At 45.7% G+C, this 24687-nt stretch overlaps 1 protein-coding gene across 1 annotated transcript; it reads left to right on the top strand.

Moving 5' to 3' along the window:
* Window positions 1-1838: 1838 nt before the first annotated feature.
* On the top strand, window positions 1839-24306 carry WNT2 (Wnt family member 2). Its single transcript, XM_042018089.1, has 5 exons — window positions 1839-3329; window positions 4692-4915; window positions 7895-8172; window positions 10946-11210; window positions 19572-24306. Exons 1-5 carry the CDS (start codon window positions 3250-3252, stop codon window positions 19799-19801), a joined length of 1077 nt encoding a protein of 358 aa, XP_041874023.1. The 5' UTR covers window positions 1839-3249; the 3' UTR covers window positions 19802-24306.
* Window positions 24307-24687: the final 381 nt, after the last annotated feature.

Here is a 24687-nt window from a genome sequence, read left to right as displayed (position 1 = left end):
CTGATCCAAATGGTGTAGCTTCATATAATATAGAGCCATAGTCCCTGGAAGTGGGACTTACAGAGATATCTCTGGGGAAGGATTTTCAGTTTTTTTAAGATGAACTATGAGCTGTAGTATATATGGGAAGATGTGTTCTACTTAAGAGTTTGGTGGGGTTTTTCTTTAAAAAAATTTCCAAGTGAGCCTTCCATGCCTTCAGCTTTTCTGAAAACAGTCTTTATTTGAATGTAGAAATACAGGTTTAACTACATTATTTTCATTAGTGTATTGAAAAACCTCAGCTCGATTTCAGAAGGTATGCAGAAAATGGGGCTTTCAGTGCTCTGGCTACTCCGCTGTCATCTGTATTGCACATGGCATGATTTCTTAACTGTATGAGAAACTGTGCACATGATACTTGTTGAAGGCACCTACAGATTTCTAGATTCAGTCTGTTCTTGCACCAAGGGAGGCCAGCAGCCTCTCCAGGGCTGCATCAGGAACCAGCACTCCCTCTCCTGAGAGACAGTCCTCCATGAACTTCTTCAATGTGAGTCCTTTCCACAGGCTGCAGTTCTTCACTAACTGCTCCAATGTGGGCCCCCTGCCATGGGGTGCAGTCCTTCAGGAACAGACTGCTCCATTGTGGGTCCCCTGTAGGGCACAAGTCCTGCTAGGACCCGACTCTAGCATGGGCGTCCCACAGGATCACAGCCTCCTTCAACCCAGCATGGGGTTCTCCACGGACTGCAGGTGGATCTCTGCTCCACCATGGATCTCTGTCAGCTGCAGGAGGACAGGCTGACTCACCATGGTCTGCTTGGGAATCTCTGCCCCGACAGCTGGGGCGCTGTCTCCCCCTTGTTCTTCAGTGGCTTGGATGTCTCCACAGCTGTTCCTCTCACATTGTCTTAACACTCTTTTGGTACAATTGCTGTTGCAGAGCAGTTTTTTCACATTATCAAATAGTGGTCGCATAGGTGCAACTACCATCACTGATAGGCTTGACCTTGGCTAGTGGCAGGTTTGTCTTGGAGCTGGCTGACATTGGCTCTGTCAGACATGTGGGAAGCTTCTGGCACCTTCTCACAGAAACCAGCCCTGTAGCCCCCCTCCTACCTAAACCTGGCCATGCAAACCCAGTGTGGTCCCCCAGGTTCCTTTCCAAACTTGCCTGTTTTGCCATTCTCTATAATGAGTGTGGTTGTTAGTAGAAGTAATGGACCCAAGGTGAACTTCTGTGGAGGGCTTGGAGAAAGAATCTGAATAGCAAAAAAGCTGGAATGCAGATGTGGTAAATTACTTATGGAGAAGAAAAGAACATCATGGATAAGCCACTCATTCAGTAGCCACAGGTAAAGGAGCTCCTGTTAGTACAGAAGGGTATAAGAAATTCTAAGTCAGCTTTCTACTGCAAGCCTGAGAAAGCTGGTAGCAGGGAGGATTGTAGCCTCCGTTTGTATGGGTCTAAAATACTGCTGGAATTTGCTGTCCTCTCACTGGTGTTTCTCTGCCCTTCTAATTGATCCGAAGTGTATTGTAAATGTGAGAAATAAGTTGACCAGAAGCTAAAAATTGGAGTGTATTTTTACACACTGGTTACATTTTATCAAATAGATGCTGAATGCTCATCTGTTGCTTTTAAGACCTGGAGTTAGTAAGAGGAACTGTAGTTGCCTCTGGGCGAGTACGGCTGTTGGAGAAGCATTCATGTGCCCCAAGCTTCAATTATTCTTACTCGGTAGTCTTTGCAGTTGAAAGGTTTTGACATTGCAGTGTAGGTGGGTTTTGATTTCTGGGGGTTATTTGGGGTATTGCTTTCAAGTTAAGTTGGTAAGTCTCTGAATGTTACCACCTCAAAACTTCACATAATTCTACCTATTGCATTTTCTTTCTGAAACGGTTTGTGCTTACATCTAGTTCTATGTGATCTTGAGAAGTTGTACCGAGAAACAGGAGAATGGCTGTAATATGCTGCCTGAAGAACAGCACTTAAAGGGTGCTTCCTAGCTTGCTCTTCCAGGATTTTCACCTGGAGTTGACAACTGCAGGCTTTTTCTAGTAACAAGAGCTGTGCAGTCCCTAACTCACTTAGCACCCTTGGGCATTTGTCTTTTTTTCAGCCAACGAGTGCTGTCTCGGAAGCGGAGCATGTCCAGCTTGATAAAGGGGGTTTGTTGTTTGGAATATGTGTTACCCTGTAACATCTCGGCTTTGCAGAGATGACATGAAGTGAAAAAGTTGCCAAATCCCTTATTGTTGAGTTGGTGTCCCGTCCCGGTCGCATCGCCCCTCTCTCGGGCAAGGTCCGCCAGTCGCCTCTCAGGCCGGGGAGGGGCGCGGCGGCAGCGGATACCCCCTCCCGGGATTCAAGCACGATGGGGGGGCTTAGCCCGTCCCCCTGTCGGAGCCCGTGGGCCCGGGGTCCCCGCGGTGCGGGGCTGCCCAGGGACCCCCAGGACGGAGGCACCCCGGCGCTGGTGCCCGCGAAGAAGGCGGCCCTGCTCTGCGGGGCCCGGGTCGAGGGGAGGCGGCCGGGCGGTGTTTACCCCGTACCGGGACTGCTCTGGTTCTCTGCTTCTCCTCTCGCACAGGATCGCCGTTCCGTTCCGTGCTCGGTGTTCGCGGATGTGGGTACCGAGCCATGAAGTGCCGTCGTGCCAAACCCTGAGAGAGGTACCAAGTGCTGCCGGTCTGTAACAGCCCGCCGGGGCCGCTGCCGGCTCCGCAGCAGGTCGTGTAGCATCTGCCGGCGGGTTTGAACTCACTGCCTGCTTGTCGGGTTATTGGAAAGCAACTGCCTCCTCGAGATTCCTTGCCTAATCAGAGGTGTTACCTCCTCCTCTTCCCCCAGTGTCTCTTGACATCATTTCATCCATCAGAGTTTCAGAGGAAAAAAAACACCAACCAAAGCAGAACCCACCCAGTCTGAGAGCAGCCCACACCAGCTCCTCAGTTTTGCCGTGACTGCAGGGAAGAGCTGGATCGGGGCAAAGATGAAGGATGGGAGCGGGGCTGAACTCCACGGCCTGAGAGATTTGGTGCGGGGCGAACCGAGAGGAATCCAGAGCGTTGCACCAACCGGCATCCCCCGTTTCCCGGCAGGGGATCAGTGAACCCCGCGATCGCGCGTGGGGATGCGAAGGCGCTTGACCCACGGGAAAGAAGTAACCCTCAAGGTGCGTTTGCTCCTGCTCGTCATTGTTGCTTCATGGGATTTCTTCTGCCCCCCACAACTGACCTGATGTGGACCGAAGCGTTTCTAACATGAACTTTCTCCCTGGGATCTGGTGGTCTCTTCCGTTGGTCTTGGTCTGGGCGACCCCACCAGTCACCTCCTCATGGTGGTAAGCTGTGCAATTCCAGAAATTTTTATTTGCTCTTGGGGAAGGTGGGGTCGGATTAATTGTGAATCAGGGGAGGTGGGGAAAGCCTCTCCCTCTCAGCTCGGAGAAGAGGAGCTCGCTGCTGCCAGCTGCTCCGGTCCAGAAAGTCCGGCCTTAAAGCGAGCGGATTTAGACGGTCCCGGCACCTCCTTCCACACCCCGTCCCCGCTCCCCGACCTCCTCCTCCGCAAAAGCACAGCGCAACTGCGGGGGCTACCCGGGGCTTTCGGCAGCAGTGCGGGGGACCTGGCCCGGCGGGGGCAGCGGGCACCGCCCGGCCGGCGCTGCCCGGGGCGGCGGGGCCGCGGAGGGAGCGGGAGGAGGGCAGGGAGGCGGGCGGGGAATACGCCCGAGGGGCGCGGGCGAAGCGCTGCTGCTGGCAGCCGGCCCTCCGCGTCCCGGCGGCGCTGGGAACTGGCTACAGCAGCGCTATTTTTTTATTAATAATTTATTTTCTCCTTCTTCCTTGCCCTCCCCCGCCCTTCCCTTCACAGTTTCTCCTCGCTGAACTGTAAACTGCCAGGGCAGAGGGCAGAGAGCCCTGCTCCCGGCTTCAAGTGATAGTTGATGTCGGCGTGGAGCGTCTCAGGCAGGCTGCAAAACGGGTTAGAATGGAAACATAAACCTGCCGCTCAGACTGGGGACCCCAAACAAGTCCAGACTGGAAAGTCTTGGTGTAAGAGAGGGGTTAAACCCCTTCTTGTAATCCTGGGGTACACCTTTAACCTTGACACTGGCTGACGTGCGATCAAAGCCTGATTTATCAGACTGAGCATATTTCAATAAAATGACTATCTGTGTCCTTAGCCATATAAATGTTATTTATTGCGATGGCTTTTTGTCATGGTGTCTTCTAAATGCCACTTAACTATATATTTTTTGTAAGTCACGGCTTTAACGATTTTATGATCGTATAAAATAATGAAAATACAAGAAAAAGACATTTTCTTCTGTTTGATCCCTTCAAAAGACACCTATAGAACTTTGGGTTTTATGAAAGGTACCTTTCGAAACGTTTCAGGACTAATAGAGACCATCTGGATACAGATGATGTAATTTAATTTTTGTCAAGGTTTTTTTTTTAAAGTACTGCACGGAGCTACAATAGCCGGGCTTGGGGTTCTCCTGAATGCTTCACGTTATTAAAAGAACACAGGGTCGATGACTAATTGTAAAGGATTTCCACCAAAAAGGCAGAGGTAGCTGCAGCTCTGGACCCGCCGGAGGAAGGCTCCGAGGCGCTGAGGACCCTCCTTCCAGCGGAGTCGGTGCCCGGGGGCCGCCGCGGGCCCCCGGTGCTGCCCTGCCCCTTCCCTCCCGCAGGTACATGGGCGCCGTGGGCTCGTCGCGGGTGATGTGCGACAACGTGCCGGGCCTGGTGAGCCGGCAGCGGCAGCTGTGCCGGCGGCACCCCGAGGCGATGCTCTCCATCGGCCGCGGCGTGGCCGCCTGGACGGCCGAGTGCCAGCACCAGTTCCGCCGGCACCGCTGGGACTGCAACGCCCTGGAGCGGGGGCAGCGCCTCCTCGGCCGCGTCCTGCTGCGCAGTGAGTCCCGCGGACCGCGCCGGGATGCGGGAGGGGCTTCCCGCGGGCTTGGGTGGGGCATACAGCCTCCGCGCCTACGGGCCGAGAGTAAAAGGGGGTTTAGAGAGTCAGCGTGAGGGTACAAGTGTTCCTCACAAGGGTAACAGGGACTGTTTTGGGGCTGGCACCTCCTGGGCAGTGTGCGGAAACGATGAGAAGCTGTGGTCATCCTCCTGTATCCTTGGTCTTAGCAAGGGTGAAGTTTGGTTTTATGTTTCAGGAGGAAGGGAAGAGCAAATGCAAAGTTATTTTAGGGTCTCATGGACAGTGGAACAGCATATATGATAACACGAAGGACTGTATTGTTTAAAAACCTATATCAAATCAGGGAGACAATGTAGGTTTTTGGCTTATTAGGGGTTGGCTCTGCAGTTCCTGACTTCTCTCTTTTTTTGGTGCATAATGGATATCAAGCTCACAAATTAAGGCCTACAGGGAAACCGAGGCATCAGAATGTGGCCAGCAGGACAGAAGACTTCCCATCACAGCCCAGCCTCAGGATACCAGTACTCAGGGTGGGGCCTGCTGAAAGGGACAGCTGATGTGCAAACAGGAGCCCAGTGCTTTGGGATGGCAGACGACAATCCCTCCTGCACGCTGATTCCCGCTGCAGCATTTTGCTGGGAAAGCGCAGTAGCAGGTGCAGTCCCTCCAGGACTGTGTGTGCTGTCTGAGGGGTGCAGGATCTGCACCCATGCCAGGGCAGCACTGCCCTCCAGGCACTGCAACATTTCAGGTCAGGCTCCCGGGGAGAGAGAGGCAGGGCACACACATCAGATAGAGGTGAGCCAGGCTTGTGCAGGTCCCAAGCAGTTGAGGACTACATTGTGCTTCCAACCCTGAGGGAAGATGGTTAAGCAGGGTGGTGTTGTCATCTAAAGGTCGGACTAAGGCATCTAGTGAGTCTTCACATCTCAAATCTGGCCCTTTTGACTCAAAGAAATGGCTGGGATCTGTTACTGTGTCAGAATGGCCTTACCCCAATGATAAACGTGCTGAGACCCTTAGTAATTGCAGCTCTTTCCGCCAAGTGCCACACCCTGCACACATGGCCTTGGCGCACAGTCAGTGGGTCTGACCCTGCCCTGGCGCTCGTGTCCCTGGAATGTCCCCAGCACCATGCTAAGCTGTGAGCAGCGCAGTGCCTGCAAGGAGGGGAGTAGGAAAGTACCCTGGGGCCATTGTCCCACTGGTGTGGATGGAGAGGAGGATGGCAGACACTGGGCACACTGACTCAAGCAGGGGAATTTTCATTCCATGCTAGGTTCTGCTCCTGGTAAGAGGTTGGTTCCTGTAACCAGCTTCATGTTCCCGTAGCAATTATTTGTGAGTAACCAGTAACGTCACCCATAGGCTGAGGTTTTCAATGAGGTTTGTCTGATATTCAGGAAAACATGTCTGGCAGAACACAGCCTAATAATGATGAGGCTATTTAATATAAAAAGTAAAAATGCAATTTTTCCAAAAGTGAAGTTTTCACTGTTGGCTCATGTGAGAGAATGACAGCATCAGGATTCTGAGCTCTACACTGAGCCTGATCAGGCTGTGATTGCCATAGAATGGTGATAGTGCTCTAACAAAGTTGATTAGTTCAATCAACTCAAATAAAACATTTATCTTCTATCAATATTGTTTCTTTTTAATTAACACTTTACAAATTTCCGATATTTCTGAATAAGTTTTCTCAGAAATAAGTGTTCAAAAGAGCGTGATTTGTAACAAACCATGGTAACTTCTGCTTGATTTTGAAGGCAGTGTAAGGAAGGCATGTTTTGATCAGTCCTTTTGTAAGCTTTTAGTTGCTGTTGGCAAAAGGCTTGCACAGCACATGGAAGTTCAGGGCCCATTTGTTGGTGAAACATATTAGTGGTAATGGAATTGAAATACTAAATAATAAGTTACATGGTGTAATTCTGCCTCTACAAAAAAATCACAGTTAACATTTTTCTTTGGGGTCCTGTTTTACTGTGCTAACATTACTTAAGGCTTGCAAGTCCTGCAAAGACATCTCTCTCACTGCAAAGTTGTCTTAGATATTGCACAAAAATCTACTTGTCACTCTTCCTATGCTAAAAACTTTAAAAGTAGGAAAATATCCCATTACACAAGTAGATTTGTGGCAGCGTAATGTAGCTCTGTATTGCAAACTACTGCATCTTAAATTAAAAGCAATTATCACATTGTAATATGTACCTAGTAGCCTATGAGTAGGCATAGTCTAGAAATTCAGATAATCTCTGGTATAATAAAGTATCTTGATTAGGAGATGGGAAAGCTGCCAGAGCAGCTGGCATGAAGAAGTCACAGCTGCCAGACCAAATCCTGCCTCAAGCATGACACAAGCGGTGCCATTGATTTAATGGAACTTACTTGTGTGAATTACGGTTACGGGCTTGATTCTAGGCAGAAGACCTAATATTAACTTATTTTTCAGAAAATAACACCCAAGTTTTCTCCCTAGCACATTTTTAGCAGGAAGGTCTGCTCCAAGAGCTTCAGGAGAGGAACATCCAGTTTCAAGAGTTACTTGCAGTATTTTGCAATGTACATGTTGTTTTACTGTCCCTATTTAATAATTTCTTGAACATATCTCTCAAATAACACTTCATATATTCTTTTAAATTCATGAAACGATAGGAATACCAGCTGTCCTATTCACATATCTGTATAGAACAACTGATCCGTGAAAGTATATTAATCAATATCAGAAACAAATGATTAATGTTTTCCAACTCTAACACTATATTGATGAGCTTTTACCAGGGAGGGGTCCAAGTTTAAGCCATGACTAATTCTGGCTCCAGGGAATGTGCATTTGTGTGATTTCAGCCTAGTTTATCTTTTGCTCTGCAAAAGAAGTCCAGGCTAACTGTCTGGATATAGGACAGCCACTCAAACTAGCTACCCCAATGATGTTTAAAGTGACTTCTTTTGTTCCAGGTAGTCGAGAATCTGCTTTTGTACATGCCATCTCCTCTGCTGGAGTTGTCTTTGCCATCACCAGGGCATGTAGCCAAGGGGAGCTGAAATCCTGCTCCTGTGATCCCAAGAAGAAAGGTTCTGCCAAGGACAGCAAGGGCCATTTTGACTGGGGTGGCTGCAGCGATAACATCGACTATGGCATGAAATTTGCCAGAGCCTTTGTGGATGCCAAAGAACGGAAAGGAAAAGATGCCAGGGCGCTGATGAACCTACATAACAACAGAGCTGGAAGGAAGGTGGGTGTCCATCCAATAGATGCCTAGAGATGTTCTTGGACAACTCTCTTGTGTCTGGGCCAGTTAATGGTTGGCCCTTGCTGTCTGGTCTCAGCAGTTAGGAAGAAATATGGGAAGAGCAGGAGCCTGAGCTGCTGTTTCTACCTCCCTTGGAGGTTCAGTGTGACAGAGATCTCCAAACAGACTGAATTCAACTGGCTAACAGTATTCCTGTTGGAGTCAGTTCAGTCGCTCCTTGTGTGGGAAGTTAAGCAGGAATCTAAGCTGCGGGATCAGTTTGGATGGAGGTTTTGTTTTGAGCCTAATTCTTTTATAAGCAGGAGTTTTATTTTTGGTTAATACAGAATACAAATTCCTAAGGGAGGCTGAAGATCACACTGAAGAACAGGTTTGACAAAGAGCAAATTCAAAATAACACTCAAGAAAAAAACCCGCTCTGTCCATTTCTGTATGTATATGGTAAACTTAATCACAAAGTGAGCAGAGATAAAATGTAATTACTTCACTTTTTAAGAAAATAAATACATGTCCCTCCAAAAGGCAATGGCCTTGGAGCATGACCTGCTCTAAACAAACCCCTTTTCTAAACATTGTATGAAAATGTCCTGAATTTCAACTTGAAGAGTCTTTACTTTCACACTGTAGGTATGAAGGAGTAGTTGCCAGGTGTATTGCCCACCTCTGGTACAAGGGCTGAGAAATATGTGCACTAATATTTTGTGGTGGTAGCTATAAAAGGTAGGAATAGTGCATGAAACTGGAATATGCTGTTTCATTTTTTAAAACATGTTAAATATTTGCTGCTCCCACGACATCTGAAATAATACAGGAAAAATATTTATTGTGCTAGACCAAGCACTTCTGGAATTACTCGTGGAGACTTTTTGTTTCTTATCTTTGGTTTTCCTTAATGTATATTTAGTAGGAAGTAAATTGTTTGTAGTCTGATCTTTTTGTGTACTGCAAGTAGATGATTTTCCTGATAGATTTTTGTTCTTCAGCATCTTTCCTCCACCTGTTTATTGCCAGCAGGTGTAATTAATATGTAATGTAGGCAGATGAGGCTATTCAGATCAGTGATAGGCACATGCAGTACTATGGTTATGTTTCTGTTACTGTCCAAAAGAGGCTGAAGTCTACAACACAAACAAAGATTTTTTAGGGACAAATAAGTTCCATGATGGGAAGTACTTTCTGTAATATTTGAGCATCTTATTAAGTTTTAAAAAATACCTCTTCCAAATACTAAGGCAGTACTGGTAAGCAGGTAGATATTTTAGAAAAAGATCAAGAGATTTTAATAAATACATTCGATTAAAAATAATGAATATCTTCTCATATGCTCTAGGACCTGCTTTATGGACAGGGATGCTGTTTTGTATCCACAGTGCAGTAGTGTAGGTTTAGTTTGCAGGGATCTCACCACCTCAGCTGCCCCCAAGCCTGGCATTTTGACCTGGGTAAGACCACCTGCACCCTTGGTTTTTTCTTGCCCCCAAAAGGGGTGTTGTTTTAAAACTAGACTATTCCAACTGTGTTAATTAAAAAAAAATAGAATAAATATTTATAATATTCCCATATGAATCATAGAACATAATATGCTGTGTATTAGTATAGGAACATCACTGACAAAGAGACCTGCATTCCTATGTGCTTCTTCCACTATTCCAGCAAGTTGTTTTAAACATACAAGTAGTTAAATTGAGTTCAGCCCAGATAATCAAAACCAAGCATCTGCTTAAATCCCAGATTTGTGATATGGCAATGGTATGGGACTGTGGGAATGCCAGTGACCTCTTTGAACATATCATTTGCAAGTTGGAAAGAAAATTAAAAGTCCCTTGGTTTTGTAATACATTCTCACTTTATTACTAAGTGCTTGACTGATGCACAGAGGAGCAGCATTTTTCAATCGCACATCTAATCATGGAGCTTTCCTCTCTCTTACCTTCCTCCCATGATGACATTCCTCTACTACAAACTCTAAAAAGTTCATATTTCATGAACCCTTAAGGCATAATATTTATAGATCAAATATCCATATCTACATAATTAGGAATGAATTATTTATTGTCTATGAAACCATCTGTTGTTCTCCAACATCATACAGATAAATGTCTGAGACGAAGATGAAATGGCTTTAATGCTATCCAGATGTTAAATTAATGATAAAGGTGATCTCTCCAATGCAAACTAATGAAGGTCTTTTTCTAAAATGTTTGTTAGAATGTGTATAAGCATTTTAAGTGTACTGTACTTTAAAATTCTGCATAGATCTGATGCCTAGCACAGGTACAATGCTTTACACAGTCTTTTAAAAAGCATTTAAATATGAAATGCCTATGAATTTCTGGGCAATATTTGAAACACTGTTCAGGGCAAAGGGCAACTTCATGAAGATGAGCTAGAGAGGGTCAGAGGGTCAGCAGGGCAATCCTGCAGCCTCCCAAGTGGCCGAATGATTCTGGCCATTTCTGATCATTTCCTCCTGTCCAGTCTGCGTCCTAGCACTGTAGACCACATCGATCCTTGGGATGACTGGCAGGAGCAGGAAGGTAAGCCCTTTAGCCGGAGGATTGTGCGTACCGCGAGTCAGACAACCAGAGCAGACCAACCACATGGGGATGACTTGATGCTACCAGTGGGTGTCACTACAGACCGTAATTTGGAGGCCCATCCTAGGCCTGGCACTACAGGATGGCTGGAAAAGGGCTGAGAAGCAATTAATTACAGTTTGTTTTACCTGTGTATATTTTACTGCCTTCCTAAACAGGCTGTGAAGCGGTTTTTGAAACAGGAGTGCAAATGTCACGGTGTGAGTGGATCGTGCGCTCTAAGGACCTGCTGGCTGGCCATGGCAGACTTTAGGAAAACAGGAGATTATCTGTGGAAGAAATACAATGGAGCTATTCAGGTGGTCATGAATCAAGATGGCACGGGTTTCACTGTGGCTAATAAGAAATTTAAGAAGCCAACTAAGAATGACCTGGTATACTTTGAAAGCTCTCCAGACTACTGTATCCGGGACAGGGATGTAGGTAAGCCTCTATCATTACACATGAATGGTTTTATTAAAGCCATTTGTACTTCAAAGGTCGAAACTTATAATTTTATTGAGTGTGTGTGTAGATAGGTAGATAGATATAAAAATATAAATCCATGCATGTAACCAGCAGGAAACAGGAAAGAAGATGTTTTGGAAGGACTCAGTTAGTACATGAACAATAGTTCCTCGATGTCTCTAGGTGTACAACAGCCAGTTGTTCTAATATAATTCAGCAGTTTCTGCCAGATGATGTGGAGCCCTGGAGATGCTGTAAGACAAAGCTGCTCTCAGCACAAGTTTGAGTTGTACTCTGGAGGCAGATCCATACTGGGCACAGCCACACTCACTCTTGTGTCACACAGCTCACTCCAGAGCTGCCCCAAGTCCTGTGATGTCCCTGTGATGCCACCTCCTGCTGCATTGCTTCCCTTCCATGTTGTTATGCTACCGCTGCAGTATTATCTGCTTGTTCCCACAGCTCACTGCGGCTGCGGACCCCAGTTGTAGACACGCCTGTCCCCATCTAATGTGGGAGGTACAGCTTGTGACAATCCAACCCTGCTTGCACTAGTCAAGGCAGCTGTGGGTGACATGGGGTGAGGCAGCTGGAGGGACATGCTGGTGGATGAAAGAGTAGAGGTTGGTGGGACACAGCACACCGGGCTGAGTGACACAGCTGCTTATTCCTCTTTACAAGGCAGTGTTGGCTCCGTCCATGACAACTGTCACGTTTGCTGAAGAGTTGTGCCAGCCCCTGTGGGAAGAGATAAAGAATTGGTACAGCTATTCACACTGGATTTTCCTGCTTCAGAGATTCAATAGAGACACACTTAACAGTGTTACAGAATTCAAGGCACTGCCAAGCACCAGGAATCCTGCTAATGGTTCTGGACCCATAGATAGTATTTCCTGATGTGGCAATTAAAAACTAGTAACTAGAAAACCAGAAATTTGGAAAAGAGAGTCAGACTGAGTAATGTATGAGAGAAGTTGTGGAACTAATTAATAGGTTCTATAACGGACCAGATTGCACCCCATATGACAAATCTGTAAGTATCTGGATAGCAACACAGCTCAACTCTTTTTGGCACTGCTGCATATTTACAATCCAAGTTTGCTTGGAATAAACATTGCAAAACAGCTGTACTTAAATAAGAACAAGATGTGAATTCCTGGTCATGTACTATTGACTTCAATGAACCCAGAATTGCATCCAGTACAATTACATTGTACAGTGTTTCTTGTTAGTTTAGTCATCAACATAATTTTAAATGTTATTTATTATTTTGGCAGGTGATATTTATCACCTGCACGAGCACATACTGTTCCTTGAATAGTGGCTGAGACTGTAAAGTCTAATGCTTTAATACAAGTGAATAAATGGGCATATTGTGGCATCATGCAGAGATTTACTTTGCAGACTAGGATTTTTTCAAAACATTTATCTCTTGAGCTTGCCTCATTCATTGTCAAACCCATGATTTCTTTTTGCCTAAAAGGAGAACCCGTACACCACCCAATTCTATATCAAAAAGCCATTTAATAATCTCTTTGTACTAAGCCTAGTCTCATCTGTCAGTCTTGTTACTGTGGAGGAGAGTGGGCATTTTTCACCACAGTGAAATGTGCATTTGCCAGGCACTGACAAGCCTGCCTGGAGATGGCAAAGTCTGACATGTGCCTTGGCTCAGCTCAAGATAAGGCTGCACCTGAGGTGGTGTTTCTTTGCTGCCCAGAATTCAGAGAATGTGGCTGTTTGCAAGAGCATATTTTTAGCAAGCTGCAGTAAACCTTTGACGGGATGTGGAATGCCCTGCTGCTTGCATGGAGCAAAGAAAGAACCACAAAAAAACCCAAAACCAACGCCACCTGATCTGGCTTTGAGGGAGATGATTTTGGCAGTTGAACAATATTTTTTTCATTTTTTTGGTTTTCCTTGTTGAGCATTGCAGAGTGCCAGCCCTGTTAAATGACTGCAAATGAAATAAGATTATGAAAGTCTGAGTTTGGAAGTAGGTGGGGACCATCTCAGTGTCAGCTGAATCTAATACCCACAGTGTTTTAGTATGTCCTTGAATACAGTTCTGCCTTTCATTCTCCAGGGAATCCAAGCGATTCTGTGCTTCAGGAAAAAAAAATTATCTGGAGGTTGGTTAATATTGGGGCTGAATGAAGGATTCACAGAGCAAACCTTATGAAGCATCATGACTTGACCAGGAGGCAACTTCACAAACAGTAAAATGTCCAAGCCAGTGTCCTCTGTGGCTTGATTGTGCTAACATGTAGGAACCAGTGAGTTAAAGGTGCTCAAGAGTTCTGCCATCACCCAAAAAAAGCAGATACCTTCTCATCCCCCACTGGAGCTTCTACCCTGGGTCTGGTAGTCTGTCTGAGGGGGTAGCTGGACACACCCCAAAATGTGGTTTGTTCGGTTTTTTTTTTCTCTAGAAGGAAAAGAGGAGTAATTGATTTCAGGGGAGGTATAATATAGGAAATCACTAATGGTAGCTCAATAGCAAGAGAATGTAATAACCTGACCACCTCTTTCCTTGCCTTAAGATTTCATTAAGGACCAAAGGAAGATTTTCAGAAGTGTTCAGAATTCATTTAACCCTGCACACATAACTCTGGTGAAATAATTTTTGCTCACAATTTTATACTCAAAATTTGATAGAAACAGAGATAGAACATCCCAGAGAGCTTTTAAAAATCATGTTGTGAACATACAAATTTTTGCCATGCTTTGCATCGTCTTCCTTATTGTAAATTTCCAGCTCCCAAACCCAATACAAGCACACCCAGGACTGCACAGGGAGAGACCTGTTAGGAGTGATAGAGCTGTGACACGGACTAAAGTGACAGCTGTGCAAGTGGCAGTCCCGCTGTTGCACATACTACCTTACCTTGAATGTGCTACTTCACCTCCAAAACACTCTAAAAACCCTTCTTGCTTGTCTGCTTATAAGGATCTATTTTAAGCATTTTAAGTTTTAAAAAGTTGCTATTTGTCCATCCATGCAGGCTAGGTTGGTTGAAAGCTGTAGTAAGTTTATCATGTTTGGCATATACCAATGGACACACTGAGAGTGCTTTAGGGATAAGCACACTAGCAGCCTGCTGGCTGAGCCTTTGCTAGAGCCTGCTCTTCACTGGCACTGTTAAAGCAGTGTAACATCTCCCTGAAAACGTTTAATATCAGGTTTATTAAAAATTCACTGGTACAGAGCAACCAAAAATCTCTAGGCAGCACCTGAGAGACAGGGCATGTCTACATGCAGATGACCTCAAGCTGCTGCAGCAGTCCCTCAGAACCTGATGCAATTCCATGTGCCACATGCTTTAAGTCATCCATAGATTTCTCCCAACACTCACATGGTCCCAGTCTGGGCACTGTCAAAGCCTCTGCCTGTGCATTGTGGATTGCAGTGCCCATCTCCTGTGTCCCCAGCAGGCAGATAGGGGTGTGACTGTGGTTGAGAACCCTCCACCTCTGGTCTCCTTGTGCAAAGCACTGTGGAGAGGCATGTGCAGGGCTACCTGCAGCCCTCTGGAGCTGTGTGCTTGGTGACAAATCACCTGCCCAGGGTGACCTGCTTTGGGTACTTCACAGGGCTGTTTCTGTGTTAATTCTTTTCCCCTTGCTGCCCCACATAAGCCATTTGCTGCATTTTTGAGAGGAATGAGGCCAAGTCCAGAGTGTAGCCTGGAATTTAAAGTGCAATGTGCGAGTCCTGGTGTTACGCAAGGTGTGCTAGTGCTTGAGGTATGTAACCCATGGAGGGAAACCAATCGTGATCTATGTCCAACACTTCTCACTGAGGCTGGCCGCATACAGGCAGTCCCTGTGTGACTTCTTGGCCCGTATCTCCCACTTTGCACATGGCAAACACAGTGGGTGCAGTCCCAGCCCCGGGCAGGCTGGCAGGGGAGCATGCAATGGCTTCCCATCGGGGCAGCTCTCCTCCAAGCACCACCTGGCAAGGCAGCAGCACCATCACCCCGAGGGCCTCTGGGAGCTGTGAGCTGAGGAATGCTCTCAGTGGCTACGGGAATTAGAACAAGAGACGTTTACTCAAAACTGGATCTGGATAAGCTGTTTTTATCAACACATTGCTATCTCTTCAGTGCTGGCCTGGGACATCCCACCTCCTCCAGACAAATCTGCCTCCAATGTGTACTGCCTGTTCTCTCCAGCCCTTCTGTACTGGGTGTTATACATAAGATCCAGTAGCTTCAGAGCTACTTTTCTGTGGCTATCTCCTTTAATTATTTTTTCCCCAAATACACTTGTGAGGAAACTATTGTTGGGAATTTCATTGGTTTTGCACATTTTTTTGCTTGTGTGTGTGAAAGTCCAATAATGGGTGTTATTACTTGACACCAGATTTTAATCAATAGAAGTAGAAGGAAAAAGCTCTCATTATAAACTAATCAATACATTTTAGGGCTTTAAGAATGGAAAAAAGTATTTTCAACATAACACATGTTGACTTCCAAAAACAGCTGTGCAAACCGAGAAGAAAGGGCTTGATGTACAGGCTGTAAAGTTGGCATTATGAAAAGCTGTGGATGTTTTGGCAGGTAAAATGTGTGTAGGCATGGCAATTCAAACATTTGAAATGAAAACAAAGAGGACATACAAAAACTTTTTACAAGTTAGAACCTGCTCCTGCCTTAGAAGTGCTGAGGAGGTGCATTGCAGGTAGCAGGCAGAAAATTCTGCCTTATTTTGTGCAGTGTCTTCTTCTGCCTTCATCACTCAGGGGCCCGCCAAGGAGCACAGTAACTTGTCTGGCTCCTCACTGATGGTTATTGTTAATTTTCTTTCTCACTAGAGAAGCTGCAGATATTCTGAAGATGCTGTTTGAACTTTAAAAAAAAGTTGATGAGCTTGTTTTCACTTTTGTCATAATCTGTGCATAATTTAGTCCCCTGTCCTAGTGGTGTAGTAATGTTGATGTTGTTTGATGGTCAGCATCAGATGATACCAGTTTCTGACTGTCTGTTAGTGGCTGAAATAATTTTGAAGTTGGTGGCAAAACTCCTGTTGAAAGCAGTGGGTGCATCATGCTTAGGTTTTACTTTAATGCCATATGACTTCCTCTTACATCTGGAAATAAGAACATTGGACTTGGAAACTAACTTGTGCCTCAGCAGAGGAATGTGGTCAAACCTTTCTGGGCAGCTCCTGATGGATGTGGGGGAACATGGGGTCTTCCTTCAACCCCAGCCAAATGACACGGCCCCACTCTGCTTCTGGTTGGGAGCTGTGCTGAGGTGGAGGGTGGCTTTGCTTTTCCTCCACTGGTGTGAGTTCCAGATACAGAACATTAATCACGTGGGTGACAAGCTTGGCCTTCGTACTCTTTTTTTGGTCTGAACAGAGAGAGCAGGACAAGTGCTTTTAAAAGTTATTCACAGAATCAATTAGGTTGGAAAAAACCTCTGAGATCATCGAATCCAACCTTTGAGCGAACACCACCAAGTCAACTAGATCATGCACTAAGTGCCACACCAAGTCTTTCCTTAAACAGCTCCAAGGCCAGTGACCCCATGTCCTCCCTGGGAAATCCATTCCAATGTCTAATAACCCTTTCTGTGAATTTGGTTGTATTTTGAACAGTCTGGGATGTGATGCATATTGCTGTGGGCTGAGACGAACAGCAGAATTTACATTCAGGTGTCCTAGCTGTTTGCTCAGCATCATGGATGGAGGAGAGTGTGATGGCTGGGAAGCAGGATCTGGCTTGTTTTCTGCCACAGGATTCCTGTGGGACTACAGGTGCATCATGTAGCTCTACATCCTCCTGACTCCTCAGCCTTGCCTAGACTGGGGGCACTGGGGGCCACTGGAAGTCTTTCTTCCCCCATCATAGAGTGATTCCTGAAAAAAGATCTGGGAAAGGCCTCTTGGCATCACTGCCATGCCTGTTATGCCAGTTGCCCTGGTGCAGCTGGCTTTGCAGAGAGAGCTGAGGGCTTGCTGGGAGTAGGGTGTGCCCATGTGGGTCACTGCTGGGGCCACCTCTCCTCCCTGGGCCTTGCTGCAGGGGCTCCAGGTACCGGCACTGGCTGTAGGGACAGTAGGCCAGGAATAGGAGTTACTGCTGGTTTCCTGGTGCAGGGTGTGCCTGATGCACTACATTGCTGAATGTTGCATCCAACTGAGATGCTCCTCCAAATATCAGAGGCTTACTTTAAAGTGCTGTTCAGCCGTGTCCCCAAGGATGTTATGCAGAGCATTGGTCCACAGGCAGCAGCCTGGACACTCTCAGACCCCAAGGAGATTTGGGATCTATCAGACTGCAGGTGCAGGAGCCTGTTTCTGGCTCCATTCAGTGTGTTTTCTCTTCCCTCTGCCAGTTCCCTCTGGGGTGGCTCAGCACGTCTCTGCCTGGCTGGCTCAGCAGCACCTTTGCAGCTCAGGACCCCTGAGCCAGGGCTGGGGGCTCAGCTGTGCGCGGCAGCCGGCGAGTGGCTCCCAGATGGGTGGCCATGGGCACCTGCTGAGCCCGGGGGCCGGTGGCCATGCAACACCCTCCTGCTCTGCCTGCAGCAGACACGAGCCAGCCACTCGATAGTGAAGCTTTCCAGGTGTATACTTCTACCCAATGAATATTAAAATATTTAAATAAATGCAGGAATCCAGGCCATGGGAGGGAAGCTGAGATGTGTTCTGGGGGCTGAAGCACTTCTCCAGGACAGCAGCTGAAGCCTGTCGTAACTTTGATGCAGAAAGAGGAGAATGTGCACCCCCATGGCTGAGAGGCTGGATCATGTGTTGGTCCCATGAAAAAACACAGTATGAGAAGGCATCTTTGCTCCAGTCCCCGAGACCCCTCATTGCATTAGTGGCTTGGGGTCAGCCCCCATATAACATGAAGTCTCCCTGATGCTGGGGAGCAGCAGGGGATGGAGGGACAGTGAAGATTTGTATGTTACAAACTGCTTTGAGACAGCAGCATCAGTGCATCCAACCATAAATACACCACAGGGGGAAAAAAAAGAAAATTGGAATATATTCAACTTAAATTATTAATAATTACAGTTTAACTGCAGTTTACATTTTTATTAATTAAGATTGGTTTGCTATCCTAGCTCATGCAAATTTTAATTAATGTTTGCATGTATTTGTTTCCCTTAAGAAGGTAAATTGTTCACGTTCAGTGTGCACCTGCGAATACACTTTGTAAAAATATTTCCAGTTAATTTATTGACCACAGCCATTACTTAGGGAATATCACCTTGCCCAAGAAAAGGATGGAGTTGTAATCAGGTCTATGGAAAATGTCAGAAGAGTGTTAATTTTGTTGATATACCTGCATTTGATTCATAATAGCAATACATAGGAAATTAGGTGAGGCAATTAATTTTTACGAAGTTTTCAGATTGGTGGTAATAAGCTGTTAGCAGCTGTGGTATTGATCCTAAAATGTACCCTAAAATCAGTTTGTGTTAGACGAACAGTGGCTCCTATGTGGCACAGTCACTGTTCAGGCTAAGACATGCCTTACAGAGCCATTTTGTGCCATGTGGATACAGGCACAGGCATTTCAGCCACTCCTCCTGAGTGTTTCAAGAACATGACAAGGCTTGGTATGGTTCCTCTCCCGCTTTCTGTCCACAGCAGGCTCTAATTTAGTTTCTTCTAATCTCATCATGAAAGGGGAGAAGAACCCTTGGTGTTACCCCACAGAGATGAGAGGCACACAGAGCAGCAACTTTTCAGCTGCCACCTGAACTGGTGGAATGGGGCCTGTGGGTGGACACAGCAGCAATGCCAAATGCCTGGGGTGCTTCTGCACTCAGTTCTGCAAGACTTTAATCACTGGCAGCACCGTTACTTTACCCACAGCGTCCCTTGCAGCCACCAAATTTCATGGTCTCCTCTTTCCCAGCCCTCTCCTGCCCACCCAGAGCTCCCCAGCAAAGCCCATGAGTTCCCAAGAACCATGAAGGTGCTCCACATGGCCGTCCCATTTCAGACAGTCCTGGGGGGACTGGGTGCATGGAGCAGTAAGGGGCTTCATGGCTGCCTTGGCAAGGGTGTCTGCTCTCTGGAGGAAATCTAAGGAAAGATGAAATAAAGCATGATGATATTAACAGAATCAGGCAGAGCCTTGAAGTATTTCATCCATTTTATTCCTTCTTATCTCCAGACCTGATTTCTAGGGGAAATATGAGAGCAATTTTACCTTATTATAGGCATTTCTCTGTCTTGATATTGAATCCTGGGTGATGTGATGTTAAAGGATCAAATACATTGCAAATTAAGTCTCCTATCCCTATTTTCATATGCTTGCTGTCTTCCCTTAGAACCCACCTCCTGACCTTTGCTGTGTTCCCTTTGCAGGGTCCCTTGGGACAGCTGGTCGGGTGTGTAACCAAACCTCCCGTGGCATGGACAGCTGTGAAGTGATGTGCTGCGGGAGAGGCTATGACACCTCCCGCGTCAGCAGGATGACAAAATGTGAGTGCAAATTCCACTGGTGTTGTGCTGTGCGCTGCCAGGACTGCCTGGAAGTGGTGGACATTCACACCTGCAAAGCGCCAAAGAGCGCTGGCTGGATTTCCCGGACATGATGCACGGGCTACTGATGCTGAGGACCACAGCCTTTGTCCATCTTGGTTCATACAGGGAATGCATCAGAGGTCTTTTTTATGCTGGTTTTGCCTTTGTTGTTCACTGCACAGAAGCTGCTGAATAATTGATACAAACCCTGCAGCATTTTCTTTGCATTTCTGCATGACAGTGTTGCTGCAGACTTGTCTGTGCATAAACTGATGCAGCTCTGGAAGGACGTATTATGCCAAGACTCTTCCAACAACCATGTAACTCTCCTCCGGAATCCTTGTGGCAATTCATTTGCGCCATCAGGAACACAAGAAGATACAAAATGTGGCACTTTTGCAAGATCACCACCACCAACCACACGGGCTGGGCTTGCTCAAGCATCTTCTGAAGGCTCTTGGGCAGGTCACAGTTGAGCCCTGGATACCGAATGCCTCAGGAGTTTGAGCACTGGTTGGTGATTTCCCCATGAAAGAAAATTTGGGGCCAGATTGTTGAAAAGCTTTTCTGGAAGGGTGTTTGTTCATCCCTGGTGGACTGGAGTTCCCAGTAAGGCGGCCACCTGAGGCCACCCTGGCCAACATTAGCACACTCTGGCTTCCTGTGGGGCATGAATTGGCCCATGGCCTGAAACAAAAGAAATTGCAGGAGATGTATTCAGCCACAACACTTTGATGAACTATTAAAGAGTCAAAGCAAATGTCTTAGTTATATGTTTGTGAAAACTTGCCTTAAAAGTTTTAAAATGTAATTAATATTAACTGCTGAGGATTTTCTTTTTCTGACCAGAAGGATTGAAGAGAATGGTTTTTCAGCCTCAAGAAAGCTGGGTACAGGACACTCAACTACCTAAGGATAAGGTCTCCTCCTTTTCACATTCACAATAGTGGAAAAATGTTTGTGAACAGTGTTGGAGAAGGAAAAGCCTTGCCTCAGTAATGACTTCTATTCTAAAGAAGTTATCGGCTTCTATGTTCTTTTAAAGTTAATAAATCTCTTAAATGTGCTCAAAATTATATTTTCCACTTAGGGACTTCCAAATTAGATTTTTTCTGCATACTGTCTGCAAAAACCCATGCCTGTGATTCAGAGTGTATCAGCTTGTGATGGAGGCAGTTACAGGTTGCACCATGCCCATGTGCTGGGCTGGGATCAACACAAAACAAGAAGTTGCTGTAAAGATGTGCAGGCTTATGAGGCCCAGAAATGCAGCCTTGGTGGAGAGGAACTGGGTCAGAAAGAGACCAGTTGCCTCTCCTCCGGGCAGAGATCAGCCACGTGAACCAAGAGAAAAATGGGTTCTGTGCCAATAAGTATAATAAGGCTCTGAAAAAGCGCCCACGAAGAGTAGAGACAGGCAAGGTAATGAAAAAATAACATGGGAAAAGGAACTTGAATGAGTGATAGAATGTATCGTAGATGAAAGTAAAATTTCGATATGAAAATGAAATAAACTGGAAGAACCCCAGCAGGTACAAACAGTGCAGGAAAAAGTAATAACCAAGAAGCCAACCAAGGCAATAAAGTGAATACTTTGGGTATGTTTTGTTTTTGGAACTTTCTAAAAAGAATTTTTAAAAAGAAGAGGGTTTGGCATTAAGTGGTCTTGAGGGAGCAGTCATTTACGTCTGCAAGGCTTTGGAAAAAGTTTGCATCATTAAAATGGGTAATTCATCTCCAGAAGGCACAGCTGGCATTAAAAGATTAGGGGGCTCCAGAAAGTTCTTTATTCAGACAATAAGATAATGTTTCAGTTACTGAAAATGGAAATGATCATGATTAGAGGTAACAATAATCCACTTCTGTCTATAAACCAACAGCTGGTGGAACAGCTCTGCCCACATGTTTGTGCACATGCAGTGCATGTATAATGGGGACATATGTACCCACGTGCAGCTCAGGGGTGATACTGCCAGCCTCTTCATTGCTGCCAATGCTGGCTCTGGGCTGGATAAGGAAAATTTCATACCTAATTGTATTTAAAGGTGAGCTCCAAGGAGAATTTTTATTGGGATTTCACAGTGCAATTAAATCCACATGTAGTTCATAGCCTCAGCAATATAATATTTTAAGCCTTTAAGAATTTAAAAGCAGTATAATGATTTTTAACTTTTTAGAGCCTTTTTAAAAAAATATTCAGGGAGCCTGAGTAGTCTAAAAGATTATCTATGTAATAAAGCTGAAAATATTTCAATGTTCTGGAAAAACGAAAAAAGGCTCATTCTCATGAGAACTTGTTCTAGGAAGTTGAATGAAGGATAATGAAACCAGATCTCTTCTTAAATCTGTTGTTTAATGTCCCAGATAAAGTCTTTTAGAGTCACTGTATCAAAGGTGTATTAACTTTTATTCCCCAACCTGGTTCTCCTCTGCTAAGGTACATCTTCTTGCTCCAAACCTTCCTCTGGGCCAGAGGACTGTGGTTCCTGAAGGCTGGTCTTACCAGTAAGACCAGGAAGATGGGGACATTGAGTCCCTTGGCCTTTTCAGTGTCCTTTGTCACCCTGTCCGGCAGCAAGCCCATCCAGGTGTGCACAGCAGGCTGATGTTCCCATTTCAGGCACGTGCCATATCAATAAGTTGTGATGCAATACCTGCATCAAAACCACCAGAAGAAACCCAGAATATTTCACAGCGTAACAAATGGGCAAGTGCTGAGCTGGCCACTTACTTGATGACAGTTTTTTCTGTATTTATGGTTTTTTGGGTTTTTTTTTAAGAGCTCAAGGTAGGCTTCTTACAGCTGTAGGCATTTCTGCTGCTTCTTCCACAAGGAAATGCACTCCCAGAAACTTTTGCTATTTCTCAGTAGCAAAAGACACTCAGAGATGTAAATATTGCTAGGAAAGGCCCCTCCATGGTTCAGCAAATCCAGCAAAGAATGTAAGAGGGGAAAAAAAGAGGGGAAAAAAAAAAAAAGAAGAAACAGAAATCAGGCATGGCAAATGAAATACTGTATTTTGTTCTGTGGAATAAATTTACTCATGTATTTAGTCATGAAGAGGAAACAGCTGTCTCTAGGTAGACATTTTAGTGTCAGAATAATGTTAGCTGAGGCTAAAGGTTGTAGGATTATTTTTTTTAAATAGGCAGTCCAATTTTCTTGAGGGAGTTCCCTTTAATTTGCTGCATGAACTCAGGATCTAGCAGCGCCCTGAAATGCTGTTAGCCTGCCAAGCTTTTTGGGATTGCTCCCTCCCCAATATTTTCAACAAACTTCACCCTAAAAAGTGTGTTGTGCTTTCACAGGTGAAATCTCGTTAAAAAAGTCTAATTTTCTTTTACCACATGATAAATGGGGAATGACTTAGGAATGGTGGTGTGTATTAGGGCATGTGGGCATTGAAGCTTGAGAGATTGCTGCTTTTTCTTTTCCCAGAAAAATATCTAAAACCAGTTTGTGGATCTCATCCTGGCCTCCCACCCCTGTGTTCATTTCTTTGCAGATGTGAATTAGAAATAAAATGCTGCATTTCTGGTACTGCGCTGCACAGCTGCTGAAGGGCATCCAGCCTGCATGCCCAAACCACAGCTGCTGGTCACTGCCTGCAGGCTTCATGTCCAGCTTCTTGTGGGGCTCAGTGTATGGTGGCAAGGGGGAAAGGAATGTTTAGGGATTACTGAAGATCTGGATCTGGGGAGGGTGCTTTTGCTAAGAAAAACAGCTCTTACTCCAGTGTGGCAGCACAAAGTGTACCAAGACTCGATCTTCTCCATGGCGTTTGCCCCGCACTCTGTGGAAGGGCTTCATGCAGGTGACCGCTGCCTCCACGGGCAGAAGTGGTTTTGTGGTCACATGTCACAGCCTGCAGGTTTTACCTGCCACTTCAAATGGTACAAATGAACTTACAGTATTATCAGCAAGAGAGCAGCAGCTCATGAGCTGTAACCACAAACATGATTTTGGGTTGTTTCTTTCGTGTAACAGCTCATTTGCCTGGTGAAATGGATGCAACTTCATAAAGTAAGATCTCTTGTGTGAAAGAAGCAAATGCATATGAATCAATACATTGACAGCTCCCTCTGTGCTGGGAGCTGGGCAGGAGCCCTGCTGGAAGCCAGGTGGAGCCAGGGGCTACCTTGTACAATCTGCTGTAACTACAGCCACTGAGGTTTTCAGGGCCACCACAGGGTGACAGCCACACTGGTTGTAAAGGGGTGTGTGTGGTGTGTGCAAGAGGTGCAGCTTCCTTTGGATGTTTAGTTTCTGCAGGTTTCTTCAACATGGCAAGACTCCTGATAATTTGCCTCCTTTCAACAGGAGTAAGGAATTCTATGCTCTGAAAAAACAGTCTGTATGTTCAGCATACACACCAAATGCTGAAAGAGAGAAAGCAGCAGCCAGAGAAAGCAGCAGCCCTCCCCTTGGTATAGCACTCACCTCTCTGAGCGCAGTTCCTGCCAGGGAGCAGCTGTAAACCTATCCAGTGGCAGACAGGGACAGAAAGTGGCCAGCTTGACTTGACACTCCTGGGGGGGTCCTTTCCTTTTTTGTTCCATGCAGTTTATATGTAAAGAGATAATGTGCATACAAATTCTATTAAGTTGTCTTTAAATAAAAAAAACCCAGGAACTACTAACACTTGGAGTTAAAAAGCTTCCTCCACCCCTCAATCTGAGGATCAGTTATTATCTGAACCAGATTTCCACAAGGCTCATCTCTGCACTAAGCCAGAGGCTTTCCATCATTATAATCACAGGCTCTGTTTGCTTTTTGATGTAAACCATACCAAACTTCACAGGAAACATGTCAGAGGCAGCAAAGCCCAAGGCAATAAACTTTGCCCAATGAAAAAGAAAATCCTTTTGTCTGATTTGCCTAGTCTGCCAGATGCCTAGAATTATAATTAAAGAGAGATTTTCTAGATAAAATCCGTGGCCGATTAATGCTTATTAG

This window comes from Corvus kubaryi, unplaced genomic scaffold (assembly GCF_017639235.1).
Source record: "Corvus kubaryi isolate FWS band 111438036 unplaced genomic scaffold, C.kubaryi_AGA036_p1.0 137, whole genome shotgun sequence".
Lineage (NCBI taxonomy): Eukaryota > Metazoa > Chordata > Aves > Passeriformes > Corvidae > Corvus > Corvus kubaryi.
This window is presented reverse-complemented; position numbering and strand designations above follow the sequence as displayed.

Coding starts and splice junctions, on each gene's coding strand:
- WNT2 (XM_042018089.1), top strand. CDS start 3,250: ATGAACTTTCTCCCTGGGATCTGGTGGTCTCTTCCGTTGGTCTTGGTC. Junction 4,916..7,894: donor CGGCCGCGTCCTGCTGCGCA/GTGAGTCCCGCG, acceptor CTTTTGTTCCAG/GTAGTCGAGAATCTGCTTTT. Junction 11,211..19,571: donor TATCCGGGACAGGGATGTAG/GTAAGCCTCTAT, acceptor TTCCCTTTGCAG/GGTCCCTTGGGACAGCTGGT.